Below are 27,615 nucleotides of genomic sequence, written 5' to 3'. Positions count from 1 at the left end.
TTACTGTATGTTGTGATGAATATGTTACTTTACAGTATCTTCTGAAGTTTTGTAGCAGTACAGTATCGTTGTTACATGTTACAGTATCGGATGACCTTTGCAGTCCTGTGTACCTGGCGATGTTTGACAATGTCTCCAAGGTAACGGCTTTTGACACCTCAGGGCCCTCTTGTGCCTGTAAGTTTATATTCAAGGGCCCTTGGGTGACACTGAACCCAGGAATGATGTCATCAGCTCCGGCACTACTGTTACTGAGCCCAGTTGTATGTTACCAAGGGCCAAGCTGTTTTCCATGCAAGCGACAGACTTGCTGCTATCTTGTTACGAGGACGACCAGCTGTCCTCCGCGCAGCAGACTCACAGGCCCGTATTTCTTCACTCTTTTTTCATTATGCTCGGAGTTTGAAACAAATCCATTGCTGCTATTAGAGTTTAATTTTTTGGACTATTGCCAATACCACATAACGCCCTTGATATAACGTTAAAGCACACCTTTATGCGAATAAGATAATAACCCTAAAAGTCCTCATCCAGGCATCCATCCAGCTAATTTTGTGATCAGATGATAAATCAGATAAACTGTTGCTGGTTACAGCTTTTTGAATGTACAAATTAATTTATTTCCGTGACTGTTTTGTTTGTTTAAACGCTTGGGTAAGGGCACTGGTTTATGTGAAGCAGGTGATTCATGTGCCCTTAAGGCTAATGCAGAGTCCCAGGTTGGAATCTGCCCCGAGGCCCCTGATCTTTCTCCCAGCTTTCTACTCTCCTGTCCACTGTCTTCTCACAACAAAGGGGAAAAGGGCAGAAATGTATTTGGGGGGGGGGCAACCTAAACAAGCAACCTGCCCTTGTAGTTCTATGAATCCGTTGCATTCGCACATTTTCAGTATTTTGTATTGAAGTTATTGAATCTGCTTTAATCCTTGTTTGTTTTTATTTTCATATCACCTTAAATATGATAAATGTTGTACAAATATTATATATTATTATGTAAGTATATATCATTTAAAGCATGTGTTTGGTGCATTTTATTGACAGTTAGTGGCTAGTGTGGTTTTCCTGAAGTTGAATGGCACACAACAAATATCTTAAAACCTGTCATATATAATGTGAAATCAACCATCTGCATTACCTCAGAACATGAATTGTAATGTTGCCTGTTTTTCTACAGCAGCAGCAGCAACATCTATGTAATTTCTCAGAGGCTATAATATGCCTGATCTCAACTGTAACCCAAGACCTTATTTACTTAGCAGACAGAAAATAGCCAGCTAGTGTGTGTGTGTGACTGCGTGTGTTAATACGTCTACACACACACACAATACACTGCAGATAGATAGATAGATAGATAGATAGATAGACAGACAGACAGACAGACAGACAGACAGACAGACAGACAGACAGTACCTATCAGTACAGCTACATTATCACTCATATAATGTTATTGGAGATAAGAGAGGAAAGAAGTTCTTCTTTGCCCCACATTATCTATTTTCTGTCACGCATCTTTCCGCCTGACTTTCAGGCAGATCCGTTTAAAATCGCTTACCCAAACGCAGGAAGTAATGGTCGCACACACTGACTCACAAACACACTGGTACCATTTAAGGATAAGCAGGAACACAGCGTAGGGGTTTAGGCTGTACTCCTGCTGTCACTGTGATGAGGAGAGGAGAGAGTGTTTTCTTGCAAATCTTGATTTTTTTTTAAACCTCTTCTTCCGGTAGGATTACCTCCAATTACCTCTCCCTCTCTCTCTCTTGCTCCCTTTCTTCTCTCCTTCCTGTTTACTCCAGCCCTGCTCTCATTCTCCATTTTTATCCCACCTGCTGCGTCAGTCTCTCTCCCCTGTCCATTTCTCCTGTGATGCGCCAGTAAGACAGTATCATTATTTTGACTTGCAGCGGGGAGTGGGTAATGTGTAGGCCGATCTGCCTCTCTAATTCCTGCTATTTGTATCAATTTGCAGTGGCACACGCGCTCGTTCACACAACAGTGGGCCTCGTGGGAGCGTGTGACATGCATTGACATTGTTGTTTGTGATAGTGGCTATTAATTAGCAAGAGTGGCAGGTAAGACAAAGAGATAAAGCAAAAAGGAGTTGGGGGGGGGGGGGGGGGGAGGGGAGAAAGAAAGCAAAAGAAAGCATCATTTTCAGGCAGTGTCAACACCTTCATTGGAGCTGCTGCACGTGGTACTTCACTGCAACACCAGCTCTTTGACGCACTATGTACTGACCAGTTACCAGGGGTGTAGTTCAAGGCTGAATACATTCAAATTTTGGAACGAAAAAGAAGGACGTCCGCCTTTTGATGTCGCATCAGCATCAACGTGACAGGAATAGAATAGACTTTGCCTTGGATGTGTGACAAGTCGTAATGTATGCCCACTCATTCTTCAGACAGGATGGATAGGCAGATGGTATTGATCCACACACACGCAGACACACACACGCAAACTTCTATATATGAAATAGTTGTCATGCTGTGGTTTTTATGCCAGTTTCTTTTCTGAATCTTCAGTTGGCTATTTTGTAATTAAATGTGTTTGAACTAAATTTTTAGCATCATATAATCAGAATTGAATTTACAGTATTGTTAAAAAAGACAGTACTGGGAAACAAAGTTTACTCCATCCAAGCACTTTGATCTGTTGGAGATTTGCTGCTGTGCTTGGCATCATTGTCTTGTTGCATGACCCATGTAAATGTTATGGCCTCACATTAGAATACTTGTCTGCTCTTGTCTGTAAAAGGATGCTATTGCAGAAGTCTTGTGGTTTGTTCAGATGCAACTTTGCGAACATTCCCTTCAGATAGAAAAGAGGCTTTCACCTGGCAGCCCTTCTAAACAAGCCACGCTTATTCAGTTCAGTCTTTTTCTAATTGTACTGTCATAAACATTAACCTGTAACATGCTAACTGACGCCTGTAAAGTCTGAGATGCAGTCTGACCTTGGGGTGAATTTGCTGAGACATCCACTCCCAGGAAAAATGCGGCTTTGTGTTTACACACACCTGAATGCTCCAGACCTGCAAACATCTGTTTTTATATATAGATAATCAATAATTAAAGTGCGTTTAATTAGCAGCACCTGACTGCTCCTTACCCTCTTAATTCTTGTGGAAACAGTGAGAGTGAACTTCAGTCACAGGACTGAAAAAAAACCCCTCCTTTTTATATGATTGTAATATATAAATTTAGAATGGTCTGAAGTAGCTGCTCTGATCCTGAATTTAGAATTAGTTCCGAAATGCTAGAAATCTTTTTTTTCCTAATTGCATGACCTTTTCAGAGGCTTTTATTTTTTTTTCACAAGGACTAAATTAGGACATCTCAAAACGCTGTGTTATCGACCATTAATTTAGGACCATCATCAGCCATTTTCTGTGATTACTTAGCCAGAAAAGGAATATTTTCTGTCAGGAATAGCCTCGCTATGATCATTATAGCTTATCAGTGTCAAGCTAGATCTGTGCTAGATGTGCTGTGAGTGTGATACTGTATCTCTATCATTTGGCGAGTGTTAAAATGCTGTTTGTGGGGCTTAGGATTTATCTGCACCACAAACACCATCCAGCGGATTTATCCCTGCCAGTGTCCTTTGAAAGTAGGCCAGGACCATTTACTTGTGTGTTTCATCTGGCACATTCCTGTTGTACCTGCATCTAACCACACAGTGGTAAAAAAGAAAGAGCTGGCGGGTATATATGCATGGAGACTTCTGCATGCCTTCGAGCCGAGCTGTCACAAAATTAGAGCCACAACAAACAAGATTATAGCTCGCCACAATCAATCGCCATATTACAAGACACAGCTAATAAGCTGGCCATGGGAGCAAGCCACAGTGACCCTTTAGATCAGCGGTCCCCAACCCCCGGGCCTAGGACCGGTCCGTGAGTCGTTTGGTACCGGGCCGCGAGAGTTGAGGCTCAGGTGTGAAATGTGTGGTTTTCAGGGTTTTTATCGGTTTTCAGTGTCATTTTGTTATCGTTAACTTGGTTTTCCTGGGTCTTTTCACGTGTGTTATGAATAACTCTTCTATTTTTCAGTAGTGGTACTAGTTTTATTTTGTTGTATATTTCTGCGACACCTTAAAGGCCGGTCCTTGTAAACATTGTCGGGCATAAACCGGTCCATGGCGCAAAAAAGGTTGGGGACCGCTGCTTTAGATGATATTTACATATGCACAGAAAAAACCCCAATAAAATATAATAACATATAAGAAAATATGAAAAGTTTATATGGAAAATTTGAAGTAAAATTGAGTAAAGGGGAACAATATTAATTACATTTTTTTACAGAACAAAGAAACAAAGAAATCCTCTTTCATTTTACTTTAATGAAGCAATTTTGTTTTTTGTTGACTTTAATAATTAGGATATTTATTTATTTCTTGCCTCTCTATAAAAATAACTACGAGTTACATTAAAATAGCTATTGATCGCAAACTTGAATTAGCCAGATGCTTTGTATGGTTTGCCAACGAGCTGTCATTCCAGTCTCATATAACACTATGTGAAGGGATGATCCTCTACTCCAACCCTAATGCTGCACACACACAGTGTCCCACTGCGGTTGGTTTCATGCCAAACCCAACATCACAGCAAGGTTGAAAAGTGCCACCAGCTACTAACCACCTGGTGGTAGGGATTTTTTTTTCTTGCCTCTCGCCTTTATTTAGACAGCACAGCAGAGATAGGCAACGGGGGGGAAAGGGAACAGGGAATGACAAGCAGCAAAGGTCTAGCTGAGTGGGAGTTTATCCTGGGACTCTGAGATAAAGGGCATTTTAGCTCATTTGGTATGCATCTTGACTACCCTACAATCGACCCTAAATCATTACACTTTGTTAATCAATCAGTTTAACAACCTGGTAGCTGCTGCAGGTCGACCAAAAAGTACTTTTCATTGAAGCCATTTTACTGTTTTTAATGGCAGTCAGCTCGAAGCGGCTAAACTAACTGTGATGGCTAAATTCCAAACCTAATGCTACACCCTTAGTCAGTGCACTGTATTACAGCTGTACTCCAAGCATAATGCTAAGTCACGGTATTATGGCTTCACTCCAAGCAAATATTGTAACCCCAGCCAGTGTATTATATCGCTGTTCAAAGCCAAATCCCAACTGCTGTCATTCTCTCTTTCACTATCACTCTCTTGATTAGAAGCTCTGCAGCCAGGGCTTTGTTTGGGGTTGCAACAAACACATAAGCTCACAGTCAGATCCTGTGTATGCTTATGTGTGTGTGTGTGTGTGTGTGTGAGAGAGAGAGAGAGTAGGAATTAACTGATACCTTCTTGTGTGCAAGTGTGTGTGTATGTGTCAGAAGAGTCTCACAGTCTGCTGGGATGGTGGAGGCCTGGAGGCACCATATGGTCTCCGTGTCGCTCATAGACCCCTCTGTTCTCCTCTTTCGCCTCTCCTCCTCCTTCCTCACTGTCTGCTCTCTTTCACTACGCCTCTTTGATCTCACATCTCTCTTCCTCCTCATCTCTACTCCCCACTGTTTCCCCGTTTTTTCTTGCTCCCTGTATTTCACTTTGTGTCACTCATATTTTATATTCTCCCCCTCTAGTTTGTTTTTAAGTTTTGAACTCTTTAGCTGTCGTGCCTAAAGGTCACTAGCCATTTTAGCCATTTTTCTTTAACGTTTCTTGATGGTGTAGTGTAACTATTTAGAGTATTTCTGGATTTTGGTCAAACTTGTGGAGTGCATGGTTTTCTAGCTCGTATATTCACCAGGGAATATAAAACTCCAGATAGATATCTGGGTTGTTACCATACAAGAATTTTGAACTTGATACCGATACCCAGAAAAATACTTAACACCGTTTTCAATACCACAAGAGGGATTGTTTTTAAAGTAATGTGATAGTGGTTTGTGCAAATGCATGGCATGAACCATGCAGCTGGGTTTATGTCTTGTCTTCTGGTGGTTTGGCATCATATTTTCAGATGATCAAATAGAGTTGATAAAGTAGGCTGCCACTGTTTCGGTGGAGTTGCTGATAAACTTTTCTTTCCTTTAATCTGAGACTTTAAGAGAAACATAACACTTTTTAAAGGACAAATAATTGTGTTATCCTGTTAAATTAACATTGCCAGTTACAGCTGAGCAGGCCTGATAATGTTTGTTGCCTAGCTTGCACATTAACTTCATCATTAGCCATAGCTGCTAGCCACTACCTTAATGATAATGGCAGCTAATGTGGGTAATTGCTAATACTTAAACAGCTTGTTAGCGTGTGTGCTGGCCAGGTTGTGATAACGGTTCAATGAAAATGTGCGGAGTTCTGTGTCAATAGGATGAAGGCGGCACTGTTGATATCAGCGTTGTTGCAAATAAATATCTAATCCTATAGTCATTTTAGTGTCAGTTAGTATCCGAGTATCAATTTTCCAGACAAAAAGGGTAAAGCATTTAAATACATTTTTGCATTTGATAATTTTATTTGGCACAACAACTGCAAAACACCCACAAGATGTCTGCCACAGCCTCCATCCATCAAGGCCCAAACTAGCAGACGCTGAAGAATACAAACACTTCCCAAAAGTCTCTCTCCATTTTTCTTCTTAATCCATTTTCACACCGTTCGAGTTCTTCAGCATTTTGCAGTTCGTGCAGAATTATAATGACAATTCAGTGGAAACACGTCAAATCCTCCCTGTCAAATTCTAGCTCTGAATGAACTTCTTCAGCAACACGCAGGCTTCATGATTTGATTGTCATTGCTGGCGTTGATGTAATGAAATTCTTACTGCTTCCTACTCTCGATATATCCGTTTCTCAGTAAGTTATATAGTATATGTATGTGTGTGAATTACAGCCTCAGAGAGAGCAGAGGGAGATTCTTTGCTTACAGAGACATACAGAACAACACTGAAAAAGCAGAGGGAAGACAGAGAAAACACCTGTTTTCAAAGAGTTTGGAAATATTTGTAGTGCACATTATGTGCCGCTCAAGTACATTTATCTTAACTGAGAGAGAGCTTTGGCATCAACACAGCGTGCTTCTTTTTGATTCAGTGTAATTGCAAGGAAAGGCTCTGAGACATTTGATGACAGATAGAATATTTTAGAGGAATTACTATTCCTGAACAGCTTAGAGTAGACCCTACAGCAAATATGCTACTAAAGCTTACGCAGGCATCCAAGTTAAACTGATTTGAATTAAATATGGAGATAAGAGAAGGTTGGAGAAAATGTAAAGTGCAGGTAGAGAGAGAAGGGAAGGTACTGGTATGGAGACAACGAGCAACTCAGAGGGAGGCATATCTGTTGACTTAGAGTTTCTGTGTGGGTGTTTGGAGGTTCTGACAGATAGTGTTGCCCTGTTATTTAGTGTCCTCGGTGTTACACAGCAGTTTGTGGGGGCGTCTTTTTTTTTTTCCCCCAGACACCTCAGGACCAATAATACCTTACCTCACCAACAGGAAGACAAAGATCCCTGTTCTCTTAGTCTCTCTTTTTTGTAAAGCCATTCATTTACAGCATGTGCTCCTTCAGCATGCGCATGATGTAAAACAAAAGAGGAAAGGAGTGCCCTTGTGTTTGCCTATTAGCTGAAAAATTGGCTGGAATCTCTCAGAGAGTGAGAACCATTTGTGCCACTGTCTGCTCCACAACACACACACACACACGCATACAGCTGTCCTATCTGTTGCTATGCCACCCGACTTCTGATGGATTTTTGTTTTGACTGAGTGTACCCGCAATATGAGACGAAGGGGGAAAAAAAGAAAAAAGATAATGGGTCCAAAGAGACTTGGATGCAGGGATGGACAGGAATAAAAAGAAGAGGCAAAGGGTGACAGGTGAAAAAAGGAGTGAGATGCAGAAAAAACAAGGACAATAAGTGAAAGGAAAGGAAATCTTGGTTCGGAAAGGAAGCGATAGGGTGAATTAAAGAAAGAAAATATCATATCACTACATCTCACTGGCTGGATTAATACAGTAATGTGGCATTTCTGTGGAAGCCTTGGCACGTGGCCACAGTATGCTCAGTGCCCTTGTCCTTTGAGTGCGCGCATGTCCGTGGGTATGTGTGTGTTCAATCATGCTGGCATGCAAATATTAGCAGCTGTCAAAACAGACAGTGTTCCTCCTTTCATGCATAGTTTGGAGTACAATAGACGTGAATAAAATAGACTGGAGTTGAGTAGGAGAGGAACAGCATGTTTTCCTCTCTTCTTGTTTTTTTTTTTCATTTCACTCACTCAATTTTGTCCCTATTAATCTGCTCTTTGTTTTATTGACTCACCTGGTTTGGCCAAGTAGCAGTGGTAGATAGTGGCGCTAGCTGGGGGAAGGCCAGTGCCCCCGGGGGGGTGGGTGTGGGGGGGCATGACAGAGCACTGCGGCCTTCCTCTGATGGAGGGACGGGACTGTGGAAGCGGTGTCAAGGCGCCATGAGTGTGGCTCCCAACAATGTGGTGAATGTGAAAAATCACACCAAATCACCTGAACAGACAGAGAAAAGACAAGTATGACAAACACATCCACAATCCAACCTCAAATCCTGATCCCGAGACCGCATCGCATCGATTTGTTATCTCACGGGTTGCCAAAACCCCAATGCAAACATGCATGCGCACTCCCATATGCCGTCAGCAGTGAAGGCTAAAGCAGCAGGATACTGTGTGTGTGCGAAGACTCATGTTTGTGATACATTAAAAGTGTGCTTCTGCGTTTGCACCTATCCTGGCAAGTGTGCATATTTATGTATGCGCATGCAGTCATCACAAACCACTGGTACATAATAGACATAAATACCACATGTTTTTTTCTTTTAGTCTACACAATCATTTTGCCTTTAATGCAGACAGACCCCCTAGTGTTAACTGTCTGGCACAGAGAGACAAAGTGTGAATGACACAGAGGGAAATGGGAAGACAACAGTGAGAGAGAGACAGAGAGAGAGATAAATGTTGAATCTGTAAATTACAGCAAAAGTGGGAGGGAAGGAAAAGGAGGGATGAATGGAAAGAATAAACAAGTGTAAGTGTTATTGTGAGGCTACAGAACTACCCTTGAGCAAAGACAGCAAAAGGTGATACAATGCTGCTTATACTCTCTAAAGCTTCAGCTTGGCAAATCTATGAAAAAAAAATCAACAAAACTTTTAGCAAAGGAAACAGTGAAACTATCCTCATTGATTTCCTAATAGAGGCAGCAAATCTGCAAAACCTCCTCATTGCAGAATGCTGCAGAAAACATAGTTACATATCATGTTTTTTTTTTTTTTTTATATTTATATTGTTAAGTTAAGTTAGGACTATGATAGAGTTCAAAGAAGACTGTCGATCTTCCATATTTGTTAGGTCGGGTCTGTTCTTGGACTTTCTGGCCATTCATTTCTCGCACGTATGTGGTAAAGATGAGATTGGCAAGACAGCAGCAAGATCCAGAACACAACAGAGGGCATGAGTGAGAACAGATAAACATGGAACATGAAAAGAGGAGCTGGGATGAAGGTGGGCTGAAAGATGACTTGTAGATGTGTTGCGTCTGTACCCTGGTCGAAGCACGAGTAAGTCTTTCCCCCATAAAGATGACGTTTGATTTAATTAAAAACCAGTTTTGAAACTTCAGTATATATCGATAAAGACATGATTTAACAACCATTAGAATAGTTTACTGGTTTTTCCAAAAGTAGCTGCATAGACAGTGACCACCCTCACTAACTTCTCATGCAAACCCAGTTATTTTGTTCTATAAGTGAGAATGAAATAGGTTAATGCCCCCAACTGGATGTGAAGAATGGACTGAGATTGGCTGAGCTGCCAGGATTCCTATAAATTTGTCTTTGTGGCCTGTTTGAGCTAGTCATAGAGCTAGATGTGTTGTTGTTTGGACTTGTAACTCTGTAAACTAATTTCAGTACAGTTTACTTTATATAGTACCAATTCACAGCAAACCTTGCCTTAAGATTTCTACAAAATTAGATAGATAACTACAATAATCAGGCATTCACCAGTAATAAAGCATTTGGTGACAATGGGGAGGAAGAACTCCCTTTTAACAGGAAGAAATCAGAATCAGACTCAGGGAGGGGCAGCCATCTACCATGACCAGCTAGGTGGAAGAGGGGAAGAGAGGAAATGAGAGGAAAAAAGTTTATTGTATCATTTCGATAGATGGACTGAAAAATGAATGACCTGTGTCAATTACATCACTGTAGTGAAACTTATCTCACATGCTTAAAAACAAAGTTTTCTTGTCACTGTTGAGTAATTGCAGTGAAAATAGGTCTTTTCAAGTGGGAAATTACCATAGGAGAAAGCTCTTATGACATGACTGACATGGCACAGTGTTGACTCATAACCCCCCTCCCCCCTGGGCCAATCAGAGTAATTTTGAAAATGCTAGAGTGTGCTGCTGTGAGATGTGCCTTTTCCCCAAAGTGTCATCACAACCCAAGCAGTGTGTGAAATATCTCACTAATCAGATTAGGCTGTTGTTCGATGGTTGGCTGTTTGCAGGGAAAACTCAGGCCGACTTTTTCCACACGGTTCATTTCGCTATCGAGTTGAACACAGGCAAAGGTGCATTTCCGCATGTGATTTGCACTCATTTGATGATGCATGTGCAGCAACTGTTAATTTACACCTGTACTACCTTAAATAGCCATGTTAAGAAAAATAACCCGAGGTAGCTGGAGGATAATGTTGTTGTGTTGTTCAACTTTCTGTGCATGGAGGCTTACTTTGAGAAGTATCGGTCGATCAATGTGCTCCATCAGTCTGCTAATCAGTTGTTAGTACGATAATTGCAATTGGTTGTATATCAATACTAGGGGAGAGGAGAAAGAAGTGGTGGAGTCACTGAATTAGGTGGGATAATGAGGAAAGGAGATATAGTAAGAAGATAGTGATGAAAGGATAAAAAGAAAAATAGAGACTAGGCAGGCAATACCAGAAGGAGTAGGGAGGTAAAAATAAGGGCAATGGGTGAAACAGGAAGCACATTAAAATTCTCCTGCACCACCTCTTTAGTGTTTTTGCGTGTGTGGGTTTGAGTTGTCCTATTTGTTGTATCATTATTGTCATTAGTACCTGGCAGACACTGAGGAAAATATAAAGCACTAAACTGATGTTTCTTTATTTATTTTGGTATGTTTTCTAATATTTCCACATTTATTCCTGTTTTTTTCTTTCTTTGTGACCTTCATTTATTCAGCATTCGTTTCTCTCCTCGTGGCTTTCATTCATTCCCTCTCTTCCTCTCGGTCCCTTTCTCTCCTTAACAAAGGAACAGAGGCATGCACCGAGGATATTCAGCAGATGGATTTCCTGCATGTGATTAAAGTCACATTAGCTCTGCTCTACTGGGAAATTTCAGTTGTTCTTTTTAACTGAGCACACGAGCTTCTTTTGGAAAACTCAGAAGCATTAATGAGCAATGGAGGGAACTTGAGAAATTCTGGAAGATTCATCTGTTTGGTTTAAGCTCTAAGCCGCAAATGTTTCATTTTTGATTTTGCTGGTAGGGTGTGACTTTAAAGCTACATTACCTTGGTTGATACTGTGACTGTGTGATTCAAATTTAACTCTCTACAATTAATTAACAACTGAAAACCAACAGACTCACCAAAACGTGGGTATTTCTGGATCCTTGCTTGTCTGAGCCCCCTATACAGCCTCGGCACAGCAGAATTCATATGTATATCATTTGAAGAGTGCATTCTTCAAAGATTTAACTTCATGCTTGTGAACTAATTTTCATTCAGATTGAATATTTCTGTGTGAAATAATTCTTATTTCCTTTTTTCACCTTTGGAACTGTAACTGGCGCCTGGGTTTTTATGTTGGCCATTTTTCAGATGATTCATGGCTCTGTTTATGTTTGGATTTATTCAAAGGAGGGAAAACAGTGCTTTTCTTTGCAAGCAAGTAAAACAATGAAATCATTAATTTTTCTAAATGGCTGCAAATACAGTGAAAGGAACTCACATCTGGTTATTAGACAAAGAGCGATTGACATTTTTTTTGGCCTCTCTTTTGCCGTTCATTAGCTTAAGGTTTGCCATTTTTAAACTACTTTGGAGGGAGGTACAAATATTTCAGCCGATATCGCCCTTTGGGCATCTTGACTAGTAAATTTAACTTTATTGATCGCACTGGCCAATTCTTATTTGTTCTGTTACAACAACAGTGCTGAAGACCTTAAAAGTGGAACAAACTGGGGAATAAATAACAAAACATTGCATTTCATCAGCAAGATCAGTAATAGTCCAGAATTTCACATGTGAAATAACATTTGAATTGTTAAAATGTGCAATTCATTCATGTTAAGCTTTGCCAAAATGTCATCATTTGCCTATGTATGCTGGAACTGATGTATTGAAGGTGTAGCAGAAGGTCACCTCTGCAGCCACGTTACTGGTGATGTGGCATCAAGCCTGCCAGGCTATTCTCAGAAACCTTTTTTTGACCTGGACAGGGGGCACCCAAAATCTACACATGCACCTATGCACGCATTTATATACATACACGTGTAAATACTTGGGTGTCAGAGTGACCCTGCCTATTGAGGAATCACGTAACACCTCCTCCCCTCCTCTCAGCTCCTCTTCTTCCTCTCCTCTTTACATTCTACTTTTGTCACTAACTCTTTGCTGTACTCACTCAGGCTGCAGTTGCATACCGCAGAGACTTTATGCAGTTTGACCACATGCCTTGGGGCAGACACATAATTCAGGCAGATTGTGTTTCTCCTCTCATTTATGGCAGGAGGTTGTTGATAGTGAGGAAGCGAGTTAACTTCATTCATGCTTGACAGGTTTATACTTTGTGATCTTGCTAATCAATTTCCAGGACATGCATATGTGTCCTCCACAAGATTATCAGCTCATGTAACAAAGCAACTTAAAGAATCGGAACAAACCTTATGTCTGAGTGATGTTTTTACAGTAGCTAGACATGTTTATTTTTTGCCATCTTGAGCTCAAACCATCCATGTCTTATGTCTCCATAGCAAATGTGCACAAATGCTTTAGGATGCAGAACAAATGGATAATGTACAACACAGATACTCAGTGCTACAAGAGGCAGTAAGCAATAAATCAATTCTTTTCTACACTGTGGCCATCTGCAATGAGACAACTTAAACACCTTGACAAGAGCTTTAATCATTCGTGATATGTCATGTTAGTGGGTTCAGCTGGAGGTCATCCAGCTTCATTTCTATATATCTGTGTGCGTTTATGTCTGTTTGGATGTAGGTGTGTAGATTTTGAGCAAATAGCCAAATTATTCACTTGAAACAGGGGTGTTAAACATAAGGCTCAGGGCATGCAAACCGGCCCACTGGATGATTTTGGAAAATAAGAGGGAGGGCATAAATTCTGGGCTTTAAATTGTATTTTAATAAGTTTTACAGCTTTTCTGGCTGATAAAGAGCTCCCACGTGGCCATCCATACTGGACCACAGTAATTAAGCAACAGATAAACTAGTGTACACAATTCTGTTTTTAACAGTGGGTCTACTAAACATAAATGTAAAGCCAAACTTCTTCATATTGACAGAAAGGAGAGTTTCACCAGCCCGGCACACTCACGATCAAAGAGGGCTGGACGTGGCCCGCCATGTAAAATGAGTTTGACATCCCTGACTTAAAGCCATGCTTTTAAATCTCTTATATACACACACAGACATGCATACAAAAATAACAGGGAATACAAAATCATGAAAAACACTTGAGTGCAAATACATTGTTAAATGTGCGTGTAACCGTGCAGGTTGCTGACAAAGGCAGCGCCAAGCAGCCAAGCTCCCTAAATCAATTTTTAATGGCTTTGTTACACTGGAGAGGGAAGAGATTGGGGCAACATGGCACACACACACACGCCTAACCACACGTCAGTAGCTGTACAAAAAGAGCAACGTACTGTATGTGTTGACAGGCGCATGGTACAGTTATATGTACAGATATATTATAACACATGCATGTAGGTATGCAGCCACATGTTGAACATTCATATGAATACCATTCTGTCCAAGAGTTGAATTTCACTGAACATATGCTGTTGATTTTAATAAGTATGGAACCGATATTACACCATGTCAAGGTCAAGGAAAATTCTTTCCAACACAAAACTTTTTCAGACTTGTGTCCCTCAGCTTTGGATAAACAGAACCTGCTAAAGATGGTCAGTTATGCTTCAGATGGATTTGGACAGCTGACAGCTATTTTTATTTACACTCATTGTCTTGGTATTGTAACTGTATATTATGTCATGATTTTTTTTTTTTGCTTTCTTTACTTTTATTCTGTGTAAATGATCAGTTTTTGCTAATATCACATACAATCTTGGCTACTCTCATTTTTTTTGAACACCACCCAGATCTGACAGTAGCGTTTAGGAGTAAGAGGCTAAGAGTAAAATTTGTCATTTAGTTAAGTGCATCATTAATATCGCCTAGACTCATTAAATCCTTTGCAGCTGATATTATCTAAATCATTTAATGAGTGGTTTCACATAAGCCCCCAGACTGGCCTCAATTGTTAGCCATGTTTCTTAGTAGACATACAAAACTAGTGCAGCCACATAATCCATTAGTTTTATAATTGTTTTCTCTAGAATGATGTCAGAAGGTGGTACTTGGAAAATAGTCCGTTTTCATTCATTTTTAACTAAAGCAGAGAGGCACAAAAGGGTGATGAAACCTCACACCTACTGCATGATCATACAATCACAGTGCAGCTATTGCGAGCTAATCGCTCTTACATCACACCATCTGAAAAGAGATTAGAGCCCGTGAAGTGTTATAAAGCAGGTAAAAACAGCAACACACTACCCAGAGGCCTCTGAGTGAGAATTAACGCAATGCCATTTAATGGCATCTATCAAGGGCTCTACATTGATTAATATTACATAAGATATTGTGAAGGTCATGAAAAGAAAGTACTGAAGAAATGTTCAACCAAGTTTCCATTAAACTGTTGGAGCAGTGTAAGATCACAGCATGTAGAAGGTACAGTATAAAAAACAAGTAAGCATAGATCATTTCAAGAGTTAAAGCAGGTTTGCTTATATTCTGTACTGTGCATTAAGAAAGGGCTGCAAAAATAGCAGGATGATGTGCAGCGGTTGTGATGTACTGGCTAAAGTCAGACCTGTAGATCATGTGACTTTAGGTTATGCATGAGACTTTTGAGCAAGCAGCATTGTCCAATTGAAACAGTTTTGACTTTATAAGCTTTAGAGCATTTAACTTTAAATCAGGAGGATGGATGCATGGATGGATGGTGTTTTTCACATTAGTTTTTTCACTAATTTGATTGGACTGAATATACACCTTCAGATACTTGTAGCAGTTAGTTTTTACTATATCTGTGGTTGGAGCATTTGGCATATTTACAAAGGCTACAGTGTATTTCCCAAAGGCTGTATCTCAATAGATGATTCATCAGGAGCCTCTTTACCAGCAACAGTTTCTATTCATTTATTTTGCAATCATTTCAGAGGGAATATCAGTTTCTTTACTGTTCTCTATCATCATATTATGAGATCTTTAGACCATAATATTTACTGTTCATGCCCACTAAGACATGTTTTATAATATGACAGCCAGATTTACTCCACAGCACTGCAGCACAGCAATAGTTTTTAAGGTATTTTCACAAAAAGGAAATGAAGGAATATCCTGTTATAGTAAACATGCCATGAATCATAACTCTCATACTTTTCTACTGCCCACCCCTGCAAGCTTTGGCCCAAAACCACATCCTAGGCATTCCTGTCAATGTGTAGTGTGTGTCCAGGAAACAGCCCGAGGGCTGACGTTTACGGCTTCCAGCTCCTCACAGCATGCACTTTTGGCCCCGTCTAAAATTCCCATATGTTTCAAGAAAAACACAAATGTAATTTTCTTTCTTTCTGCAGTGTACTTTGTTTGACATTATAAATATTCAATTCCAGTCAAAAAAAGAGAGAAATGAATGAGTGGGGTGAACACCGTCAACCAGACTTACCTTTTGACCAAATATCTCGGACAGCACGAGCTTTATGGCTTTCTGCAATCAGCCATTCGTCCAAAAAATATTATTTAAAAAAGAAGAAAAGAAATAAAGCTCAAAAATTTCTGACTGGACAAAAAAATTGAAGAAAAGCTGTCACCACTACAACTAAGAAAATCCATACATTCAAGATCCTGGTCAGATGAATAATGTAAGATTAATCCTTCTCTCTGAATAAAGACAATTCCTCCAGCTTCCCTTCAACCCACCGATAAATTGTGAAGGGACGGATTGTGTAAAAAAAAATGATGAGGATTTTAGAAAAAAAAACAGAGGTAAAGAAAGGCTTAGAGGAACAAGAGGAGGTAAGAGAGGCTAAGATCCTCAGAGGGAGAGGGATGGAGATAGTTAATCCTTTTCTTAAGATCTGTTCCGTATATGAATGATATGTCCAGCGCTGTCCTGCTCGTTGGCTTGCGTGTTGCCGTGTGTCTGAGAGGCGTGAGTATGTGTGAAAAAGAGAGAGACGGTGTGTGTGTGTGTGTGTCTGAGAGAGATAGAAAGAGAGGCAACGGCGTTAGGTTGCTGGCGTCATGCGCTACCCCTTCTGTGTCGCTATGTTTGTGATTCCTGCACTCAGCACGCGTCGGAGCGTGTGTGTGTGTTTATCCATGGATGTACACTTGAGGGTTGTCTTTCCGGTGCGCCTTTGTTAGACTGTGTGTGTGTGTGTGTGTGTGTGTGTGTGTGTGTGTGTGTGTGTGTGTGTGTGTCTCGATACTCCCACCTCCCCCGTTTTTCTTTACGGTACGTGTGTGCAGCCGTGCATGTGGCAGGAGAATGTACGTGTGTGCGTGTGTGTGTGTGCCTTGTCAAATATAGTAACATTAGTGTATGCTGCCTCTGTCTGCCTGCAGCTCTCCCACAGTGACAGAGAGAAGAAGAGGGAGGTGGAATACAGAGTGCGTGATAATACGAACGAGTGAAAGCTGAAGGAGAGATAAGGGAAAATACAGAGCAAAAGAGTGAGGAGAAACTAGAGAGTGGAGTGGAAGGCATTGGGAGAAATGTGAAAGAGGGTGCGAAAAATAAATAAATAAGGAAGCTAGGTAGGAGAAAAGGGAGGCAGAGGACACGGTGGGATGAGGTTGATGGAAGGGGAACGGGAAGAAAGATTTGAGAGAGAAAGCTGTGGCGGTGGAGCGAGGGAGGATGCGAGAGAGAGAGAGAGGGAGGGATCAGCTGATTTCAGTAAAGATGAGAATCTCCCTCTGCCACATGGGCTTTTCTCCTCCCTCGATTTTTTTTCCTCCTCACGTCTCCCTCTCTCAGCTTTCATTTTCATCCTATTCCCTGTGGCAGCTCTCGTAACGGCTGTGTTTGTGTGTGCGCATGTGGCTGTATGAGCACATGCACTGGTGTGTGCGTCCTTGTTTACATCTCACGGACAGAACTGTGATCCTCATGAGATAAAGCAGTCCATTTTTAGGTAAATTAGATAGATTAAACTAGATAGGTTTATGCATGCCTGTGCAGTGTTTTGTGAATAATTGTGAGAAGCATTTTGGTGGAAGATATCATTGACAAGTTTAAGACAGGTGGTAGTAAGACAGTATGTGGTTTGTAAAGCGGGAGTAGGGTATGAACTGGTGGGGCGACTGTGTGTTTGTTTGCACACAGCATATAACTACTTGGCTGTTTCCTCACATGGCTTGAATCATAGCTCTCTCACACACATACACACACACATTGTGCTGTTAATGAGCATGTGAATCGCTTGGCTCAGATTCAGTGTTCAAATGAGAGACGAGTTGTTTCCATAAGAAACTGAACCAAAATCGCTCATGAGCCAAGCGTCTTTTTCTCTCTCTTTCACTAAAGGGACTGGCATTGTTAACAGAGGGGGGTTTTCATCCTCTCTTTCTTTTCCACATGCTGGAAGCCACCGATGACTGATTTTTACTGTTTTTATTTGGCAAATATGGCTGAAATAGATATTATACACCAACCAGACCAGACCTCAGAGATGATCCTTAACTTTGACCTTTCCGGGAACAAATGGTCTAAAATTTCATGTTGAAGCTGCACCTGTCTTTGGATATTTCCAATAGAGCCCAGCTGATACAGGATTTTTAATACTGATGCTAATACCAATGCACTGATGCTGATATTTGGTTATTCAAAAACCTGATATTCCAATACTGACCAATGATTTTTTTTTTTATTTCAGACACATGAAATATAAAAAGATTTCCCTAACACTTATGTGTACTTATTAAGTTTAGTTTTTAGGCTCTGCAGACTCTTGGCCTTTGGTGGGCAAACTAGCTAATATGAGCTGATAATATCATCCCTCTAATAAAAAGACTAGGCTCCAATTAGCAACATTTGAATAACTGTGCAATGCAAAGGACTGTGGAATATAAAGCTGATACCAAGTGCATTGGGCCACTCTGTGACATTTTTACAGTGTTAGACCTCACTCATACAGGCCTAGAGACCAATTAACAAACCCCTGATAAGCTCCAGTTCTGTAATCTCCACCTGGTTGGTGAGTTGTTGCTGGGCGTGGCTAGATGAAATTGGTGGGAAAAAAATGCGCAAAAAAAACTTGTTTTGATTGCTTTAGTCTTTAGCAGATTTCCACAGATTGGTGTTTCATATGTAAGATATTGACTTGAGTGCAAGTAGTCGCCAACTACTCGCCGACTGACAGTGAAAATGAAAAGTGTGACGCAAACCGAAAACAGAGGCTGTTTGCCTTCAAGGTAAAAGTCGCACCCTTTGAAATTCTAGGTCTGTGTGACTGTCGCCTTATGCAGCTCCTCAAAGCATCTGAACATCTTCCAGCTTCTTATGATCTTGTTATTTTACAGCTTCAGTAAAAGTTTGCAGCATTCCTGTTAAGGTCACTGTGCACTTGGCACATACTTAGCCACTATCTGGTGAACATACTGATTATTAAGCAGCTAGCGTGCCCAACATTTCCCTTAGATGGCAAAGACCAGAGCAGAATTTAAGGAGGGTGGTTATTTTATTTTGAAAGGACATCTATCAGGTGGACAGAAAGACTTTTCCAACTGAGTGCAAATGTTTGTACCATTTAAGCTGTAAGTGTAAATACACATCTATTTGTTAAGAATTTTTCCATGAACAAAATAAACAGTGAAGAGAAGAAACAGGAACATCATTCTGGAGGTTGGACCAAACAATTAGAAATGGATTTCAAGACATCCAATCTAACTGTGCACCTTCTTTCAGTTTGCACATGTCAGTGTCTGTTGCCAGGCTGAAATATTTACAAAGGCTGGTTAATACATTGGATTGGTCAGCTGCCCAACACACACACACACGCTTACAAGAATAATCTCAACTGAGTTCTCTGGTTTCCTGTCCAAATGTGGGCACTGTGCTGGCTTTATGACATGGATGTAGTTACTGGCAGACAGAAATCATTATTTTAGCTGCCAGTAGCTCTGGATAGTGTTGGCTGTAAGGACATGCTCTTCAGCGGTATTAAAAATGATTGGCTAGAATGACAGGAATAGCATGGAGTGTGCAATATGCTGTTGCACAAAACAATTTTATCTCAGCGTTGAGTGATATTAAAAAATATTTAAAGGTAGAAAGAAATTCTATTTTTGAATGAGCAGTGGTAACAACTCTTCCTGTGTTTGTCTGCACATTCGTGTGCAATCCCAAAGGAGTAATTAGTCCTCTAATTAGTCCTGCCAATCCCCTCCAGAGTGCAGAGGTCAGCAGCCAGGGTCAGCTGCTTGGCACTGCCAGGTATTTAGTGCCAGGCTCAAGGACAATTTGCCACAGTTGTTATAAAATATAAAAATCGTGCTTAAAGCCCAGTGTTAATAATAGAAACTGTGGGGGGTTTTGTTTTGTTTATTTTTCTCCGGCAGATGTTTCCCCTCCTGCAGTTTTAAACACCACTCAGAAACCAAGTGAAAGAACACTGAAGGCAATTCAGTTTTGTCAGAGGCATCCATCTGTCGGCTCAAAACCCAAACATTTGGTATCTTGTGCCAGACTTTTGTCTTAGCACCACCCATTAATTATCATACATAGCTTAGCATCCTTGCAATGGCCTTGCACATCTGTGGTATTGTCAGAGATGTGAGCCCTTGCAGTGGCACTGGATCTCATGTTCCATTTTTACACTCAAAATTCAGAGTGTTTCAACTCTGACTTTGTTTTTTCATTGACCTTGCGGTTTGCAGCAGATGAAATGACACCTGTCTGTGATGTAACCTGAAAGCAATCCCCAGTGGATGAAAAGGGAAAAAAAAAAACCTTTCATATCTTACAGCCATCTTTGTTATCAGGTTCTTACTTTTTCTCCAAAGAAGCACAATTGGTGCTGCTTTTTGCATTAAATTCAACTACTGCATGTAAATCACTGACGTGTTTGCCAGCCTCTGCACTGTAACGTGCACCCATCTTGTAGTGAACACAGCTAGCACCCCTGGTATTAAGTAAGCAGCACTAGCATTTGGCAAAATCCAATCTCTGGTCTAATATCAAGGCTTAATATGTGCTCAATCCTTTGTTACTTACAAAATCTGTATGAAAACAAAATCGTTATAGTCTATGTGTAAAAAAGAAAAGTATGGCTGTTGTTTCAGAACCATGGACAGCAGCACTGTTTGCTGCATTATGATCTGATGAAATGACACAGAGTGCAGTGTAGTAGACTGTTAAATACCCCCCCCCCCCCCCCCCCCTTTAGTTTCCCAGCTTATTTGATTTTTTGACAGTGGGAAACACTGAGGTGAGAGAGTGAGAGCTATAGCTGTTTCTGTGTGACTCACCTGGCCGATTGTTGCTTGCTTTTACTTTTGTTTAGTTTCAAGAGGTAGCAGGGGTGCTGAGAATTTTTGTCTCCTCCAACCCGCCAGAGCAGCACAGTCACTTTGTCCCAGACCTCCGGATTTACAAATGAAACTCTTTTCTGAAACAACAGAAAGAGTCCACTGTGGCTATAATTCTCAATGTTCATGTAATATATATATATATAATATACATATTTAAAAGCAAGTTGAAATAATTCTGATAAATGTTTAATTTAATAAACAACACTGTAGAGAGTGTGATTGCTCCTGCAGCTCAGGTAGTTCATTTAAAAAATCTGCAACATTGATTGAGAAGGAAGAGCTTTTTAAAAGCAGGTAAGAATGCAAGGCAAGCTTGATTTATTTGTTTCTCCAAGGGAATCCTTCTTTTTTTTTAGGATTGCTTATATGTCTGGCAAAAAGGCATGCTGGCATTGGGATCCATTTTAAGTGCCAGCACCTCCTGCCAAGGCGACTTTTATGGCCAGTTCTGTTCCATCAATGATGCAGGAAATACGTGTTATGAAAAATGATTACTTGAAACGGTTTGGAGCAGGAAAGTGTATTTTTTGTGTTTTCTGCATGCCTGTTGTGGTGTTGCACAGAAGCATTCATTCTCTAGCTACATGAATATTGTTTTATTTATTATCTTGTAGGCATAATTAAATCCCTGCAGTCCTTGCTGTCTCTTGCCTCCAGTATTGATGATATATGAATTTAAACCCAGTCTGTAGCATTCATTATAAGTTGGAGTATCACCCCCCCTTTTCTTCTTTCGCTCTCTTATGCCAGCTCCCTCTTCCCTCGTATCTCTCTCTCTCTCCTTCCCTATCTCCTCACACTCAGCTACCTCCTCCTATGCTGCGTAATTTACTGTGCTATTGGGTGAGTGTCACTGAAGACAAATTGGCCCTAGCCTTTGTATTAACACCAGGTCTGGCTGGGCACGTTTAGCACTTCTACCACTAGTTCCTGCATAGAGCAAGTAACTTCAAGGCTCCATCTGTCTTTTCTTGCACACAGAGAAAAGATTATACATGTTCACGGTTCCATCAGAGTCTGGACTGGTGTCCCTGTTCCCATTCATCAGCTTTTCCTTGTAATCCGTGAATCAGCCTTATAGTGGCCAGACAGTTTTATGGCTCTTTGGTCAATATGGTCAATGAGGACTGCTCCATAAAAAAATCAATCATGTTTTAATTTGTGGCTTGAGACACATTTTCCCAGACAGGCTTTTATTCCAGTGCCTCAGCCTTTTTATTTTTTTTTTTTTATAGATACAGTATAGCTTTTATATACGTTTAACAGGTTTTTTCCTCTCATATTGATTTTTTTCTGTTACGCTTATTGTGGTCAACCCTTTAACTAAATTAGGTAAGGTGACATGCATACTTTACATTCATAGTGACATTAAGGGGTTGATTTAGAGAAAGATAGATGATGCTTCCTTGCAACAGGGTACCTGTTCAGTGGTAACATCATGGTGTGCTAGTCCCAAATAACACTTTAATAACATCAGCCGTTTTGTCTTTCTTAACAGACCACTTTTAAACGGCAGCACCTGACTATTTTTTAATATGATTAGCAATTAAGCTAAAGGATTGCCTTCATCTGGCCGGGACCTTTCTGTGTGAAGTTTCCATGGTCTACCTATGTTTGTGTGGGTTCTCTCTGGGTACTCCAGCTTCCTCCCAAAATTCACAGACATTCAGTTTGTGTGATTAGGTTAATTGGTGATAACATCAATTTAAATAAGAGAATTATTTTTAATATTTGAATGAAAATCTTTTGCAGTCCATCACTGCCTGAAATCTAAAACCCTTGGACATCATCAAATACATCACCAAAAGCACCGCCTTCAGCTGCTGCTTGTTTGTGGGTGTCTTTCTACATCAGTTTTATCTACAGTAACTGAGGAGCTGCTCTGTTGGGTTGAGATCAGGTGTTTCACTTGGCCACTGAAAAATATCCATTACTGTCACTTAAGAAACTCTTGACTTGCTTCTCTGGTCAGCTTTGGGTCATTATCAATTTGCATTGTAAAGCACTGTCCAATTAGTATTGGCTAAATTTCAGCCAACAATATAGCCATGTACGCCTGCGAATTCATGCTCTTAATTCTCAGCGGTCACATTATCAGTAAATGCTAGCGACCTGGTACCACTCCACCACATTTGCTCATAATTTGACACATACACTTTGCTGGACGGGGTATGCCTTGGCTCATGACCTGTTTCTTTCCTTTTCCTTAATTTTTTCTTCCGATCATTCAAGTACATGTTAATCTTGGTTTCATGGAAAGATTGCCTTTTTTCAGAGCTATGCAGACTCTTATAGAGGTTTTCTACTAGTCTAATTTCCTGTTCTTGAGTGTTACTATCTTGTAACCCCTCTCGGTTTTGTATTCATGAAAGCATTGCTTGATTGTAGACTCTGACAATGATAGACCCAGCCCCTCAAGAGTTCGTTTTTGATTTGCTTTACCTTTGTGAAAGGGATTTTCTTATCCAACGAACAAATTATGCAAGCATCAACTTTAGTTGTCTTCAGGGTGATTTCAAACCTTTTGCTGTTGCTCAGCTGGTCAGTTCTTTTTAAGACTATACTAGACTGTAGATTATGGCACTCCTAAAGTTTTTGCTGTCTCTCCGACGGCTTTATTTTTTGCTTTTCAGCCTAATAAAACTTCATCTATATAAAGCAAAAATGCGATTTAAACATGCAGAATCGGCCTTTATCTGCTGAATTTGTCATGAAACAATGGAAGAACTTGTTAGTTAATTTTCCAGTTACTTTTAAGCCTCTGAAAAATGGGCAACTATGTACAAAAAGTGGCTGTAGCTCCTGAACGGTCAATGCAGTGCTTTGGTTAAACCATTGGACTTAAAGCTGAAATTTTGTAAATGACATATTGTCTGTTTAATGTTAAAATCAATTTCAGAGGGAAAATTACAGAAATCTGTCACAGTCCATTAATTTATGTATCTAATTGTATTTTTTGTACATGTGTGGACAGTTCGAGTACTTAATGAGAAGCAGTCTGGACTCCATAAGTAGAATCTGTAAGCTGTCTCTTGATTGACTGCTTTTAACAATGAGAACGGTTGAGGTAAATCATTGTAATCAACATCCTCCAGACGTGGAGATCAATTAAAAGTTATAGGCCAGGGTTGCATTAAACTTACAGCCATATTTATATGGACTGTATGAAATTACAAAATTATAGCAAAACTAAGCAAGCCAACCCATGCTGGAGACTGACTGAGACTGAACTGAAAACATAAACTAAAAACAAAATAAAAACAGCTAATGAAAAAATGGAAAACTATTACGCTCCAGAGCCAGTGTGGAGAAAAAGACTTCCGTGCCTTAACTGTCCTGCTTGGCACCCTAGCTTTACATCGTTGTTGGAAGATCTGGCTGTAAGTGAACAGTGTTCGCACTAACATGTGAGGAAGACCAAAAACAGGCGCACCACGGTTCTTGACCTCCTCTTTAAAAAAAAAAAAATGTCAAGCTCAATGTGTGCAAAGGCCGTTTCTGACGTATTTCCATGTAGCATGCTGTCTGTCACTGGATAAATTAAGTGGTGCAGTTGATGGATTATGAAGCATTTTTGGCACATACACGTTCTCAGTCGCACAAGCACGCACACTCACATAAAGTTTATCCCCTCGGAGAGTCTCATTAATTTGGCCAAGATGATTTGTTCCGAAAGAGGCTGAATTCATCACAGCCAGACAGATGGTAGAGAGGGATTTCCTAGAGGAGAGCACAAGGGTTAGAGTGAGTGGCGATGGGCATAGAGGAGATGGTGGTGAGGGAAGGAGAACAAGAGGAATGTGGACTTAATAACAATAACAAAGTGTGAAGACAATAACAAAGTGTGAAGCAAGAAGAGAGAAAGATAAAAGCAATAAGACAGAAAAACAGATATGGGATAAAAGAGAGGGATAGTTGAGAGATAAAGAGGGGAGAGGCCCCATCTGTCTTCTTAGAGAGAGATGGAAACAGACATTAGAGGCAGGAGGCAGAAATCACAAGAGGAAACATGGAAGTAGAAAAAGGAAGGGTTGAAAAAAACATACACCTTACCAGGGGTAAATTGGTCCAGCTTCCTTGAACACTATCTTGGCCATCTTTTAAGTTTCTTGTATGCAACTTTAAGGACTAAAACTATTCATCTAAAAAAATCTTTCTGAATTTGGTGTTTTCATGATGGCCATGGAAGGTGCTATCTAGTGCTCTGAACCAAAATTTCCAATATCTCAACCCAATATCTCAATTGGCTTGAGATATGATGACAACATCATGGTTCACAGCATTTTTCATATTCATTAAAACCTTGGGACAGCTAGAGGGGACGGAGGCCTTGCCGTCTTAAAATATTGTCATGTTTTGAAGCTGACAATTCAGAAAACTACAGCAAAAGCCCATAACTTGTTACTCATGTGTTTGCTGACAGAGAGCTGTAATCAGGATGATAGCAGTCCTGGCTTTGTCCAAAGTAGTAATAAATCAGTGTAACAAATATCAGCCTCCTTATTGTTTTGGTTTTATTAAAAAAAAAAAAACTTTACAGATGATGTTTTTCATGCTTTTTTTTCCTTAATTGCTGTCATATACACATATACATATATATGTGTACATGTACATGTTAATATGGAGCTTGAAATAATGAGGTCAGCATATGAATAGTAATCCGTGTGAGCCAACAGCTCACTCAAAGCTCAGTCAAAGAGCAGAGAAATCCCTAAAACGCTCACCTCAAGCAGTAAACACACATGCTGTTCAAACCCTCTGCTTAAAAGGGACTATCCATCAGATGAAAGCTGGCTTAAAGGAAAATGAGGCAAAACTGGGTGGTTTCAGACAGTAGATGAACTAAAAGGGCTTCACCGAGGCTCAGTATAAGGTAAAGAAGCATTATTTGCATTAGAATTGAAGAGTAAAGACATGGAGGTGGAAATGGCCATATAGGTCCCTTTAAGTTACTGCCATAACCTCTTTAGTCAGGTAAGAAAAGAGGGGCCATTACAAATGAAAAGACGCACATCCAGTACCAAGGTCTTCTCCTTTCACGTTATAAAAGATTGAGTAGGTAATTGAATTCCAGACTTGATCAATGGCCCGAAATGTCATGACTTTAATTCCTGTTGGATATGTAGCAAAGAAAAAGCACTGCTCTGAACACAAACTACCATGTAAACATACAGACCACAAGAAAGAGCACAGCAGTTCGCCCTTGCTCCTTCTTTCTCTCTCACACATAAACATGTTTTTTCTGAGCCTCTCCTCTATGAATGATTTAGTGAGTGTGCCTCCAACAGGCTCGTTTAAGAAGGCTGTGAAACTAGGTTAACTTAAGGTGGGCTGCGCCAGCTTAGAAGGTCCACACACATATAGCTTGTGTCAACATCATTTATTTCCATTTCTATCAAACCGGGTCCTTCATTTAACACGCTTCTTACCCATTAGCTTTAAGATTTAAGGGTTATGACAGCAGCGCTAGTTTCACAAGAATGTGTCCTGTTTTTAATATGTTCAATTCGTGGCTTTGTGTGGGCATTTGTGTGTCTTGTGTGAATAATTCAAAGCTAGTTATCCCACACTGGCACGTGCCAGCGTTACACTCTTTTGAAAAATTGAAAAAAACTACAATGTCCCCCCTGCCCATGCATGTGACTCTTTTTGCATCCTTGACTTTCAAAAAGTTGACAAAGTAAGAGACACTTTCAGAGAGAAAATGAGAGATTATGGTAAGAGAGAGGAGGAATACAAGGAAGGGAGGTTGAGTCATCATCCTTTCATCCAATCCCCATTCTCTGCCTGTTGCTTTGGTAACATGATGTCAGTGCAGCCTCTAGCAACTCCTCTGAGGTTAGCGAGCATTAGTAGAGAGGTGTGCCTGTGTGTATGTGCATGCATGCGCGTGTGCGCGTGTGTTCTTAAGTCTCTCTTGGCAATTGCTGCCACAAAACAAACTGTATCTTAACTGCAAAAAGCTTAAGGATCATAGGTCAGGTGAAACCGCCAATCAGTAGGTCAAAAGGATGTGTGTCTTTGTTTTAGGTTGTGTATGCGTGTAGTTGAGTGTGTGGGTGTGGGTGCACTTAGCTTTCTTTGTATTTATCAGCCTGAGTCTGTTTTGAATGGTTTTATGAATGGCTTTCTTGGCTGCGTGTGTGTGTCTTGTTTGTGTGTTCAGACAGCTAGGATTTCTTTTCATATTGATCATTATAATCAACTATTACTAAACTTTTCTTTCTTTTTTTTTACCGCTCAGCAGTCAAGCACAATTTGCTCATTTTTCCTTGCTGGAACAAAGTTTGTTGCCTGGCAACATCACTGTATTGAGCACTCTCCATCAGAAAGTCATGGTATCTGCCAAGGCTTTGGTGAACATTGCTGCTTTAGGGAAACACAAACAGTAATTTTTGGTCTTTCGGTTGAAAGGTTATTCAGTGTGAAGCGTGTGGAGTGATTTTTATTTTTGTCAGGGTTGTGAATCCTTGAAAAAGTATGTGGGAATGGATATATTAGTCAGATAAAGGATGCCCTCATCCACCTGCAGAAAATATGCTGCAGCTCCCAAACATGGTAAGATCAGGTGTTCTGAGGTCTCGCTTAAACACGACTTTTACAAAGAGTCATTCATCTACTTTATCTACAGACATAAAATAGACTTAATTGAAATGTATATAGTAGCAGTATTGAGCTCAGTCAACTTTTTTACATAGTTACTGTCTCTCTGTGTACTGGGCCAACAGCCAAAATAACAATTATGGGAGGATAATAGCAGG

At 40.3% G+C, this 27,615-nt stretch overlaps 2 protein-coding genes across 3 annotated transcripts in view; one reads left to right on the top strand and one right to left on the bottom strand.

The window, feature by feature from the left end:
* The window catches only part of lrtm2a (leucine rich repeat transmembrane protein 2a), a 29,018-nt gene extending 12,460 nt beyond the window's left edge, over nt 1-16,558 (bottom strand). The window contains exons 1-2 of the mRNA XM_006780693.3: nt 15,984-16,558; nt 8,268-8,467 (exon numbers count right to left, since the gene is read on the bottom strand). Of these exons, the coding sequence (XP_006780756.1) occupies nt 8,268-8,352 (85 nt within the window). The 5' untranslated portion in view covers nt 8,353-8,467; nt 15,984-16,558. The remainder of the gene's footprint in view (nt 1-8,267; nt 8,468-15,983) is intronic.
* Nucleotides 1-27,615, top strand: part of cacna2d4a (calcium voltage-gated channel auxiliary subunit alpha2delta 4a) — a 98,146-nt gene that overhangs the window by 44,184 nt on the left and 26,347 nt on the right. The gene's annotated exons all lie outside the window — the stretch shown is intronic.

This window comes from Neolamprologus brichardi, chromosome 17 (genome assembly GCF_056152115.1).
Source record: "Neolamprologus brichardi isolate AB-2024 chromosome 17, ASM5615211v1, whole genome shotgun sequence".
In the NCBI taxonomy this organism is placed as follows: Eukaryota; Metazoa; Chordata; class Actinopteri; order Cichliformes; family Cichlidae; genus Neolamprologus; species Neolamprologus brichardi.
The sequence above is the reverse complement of the archived record's forward strand: the minus strand, read 5'-3'. Positions and strand labels throughout refer to the sequence as shown.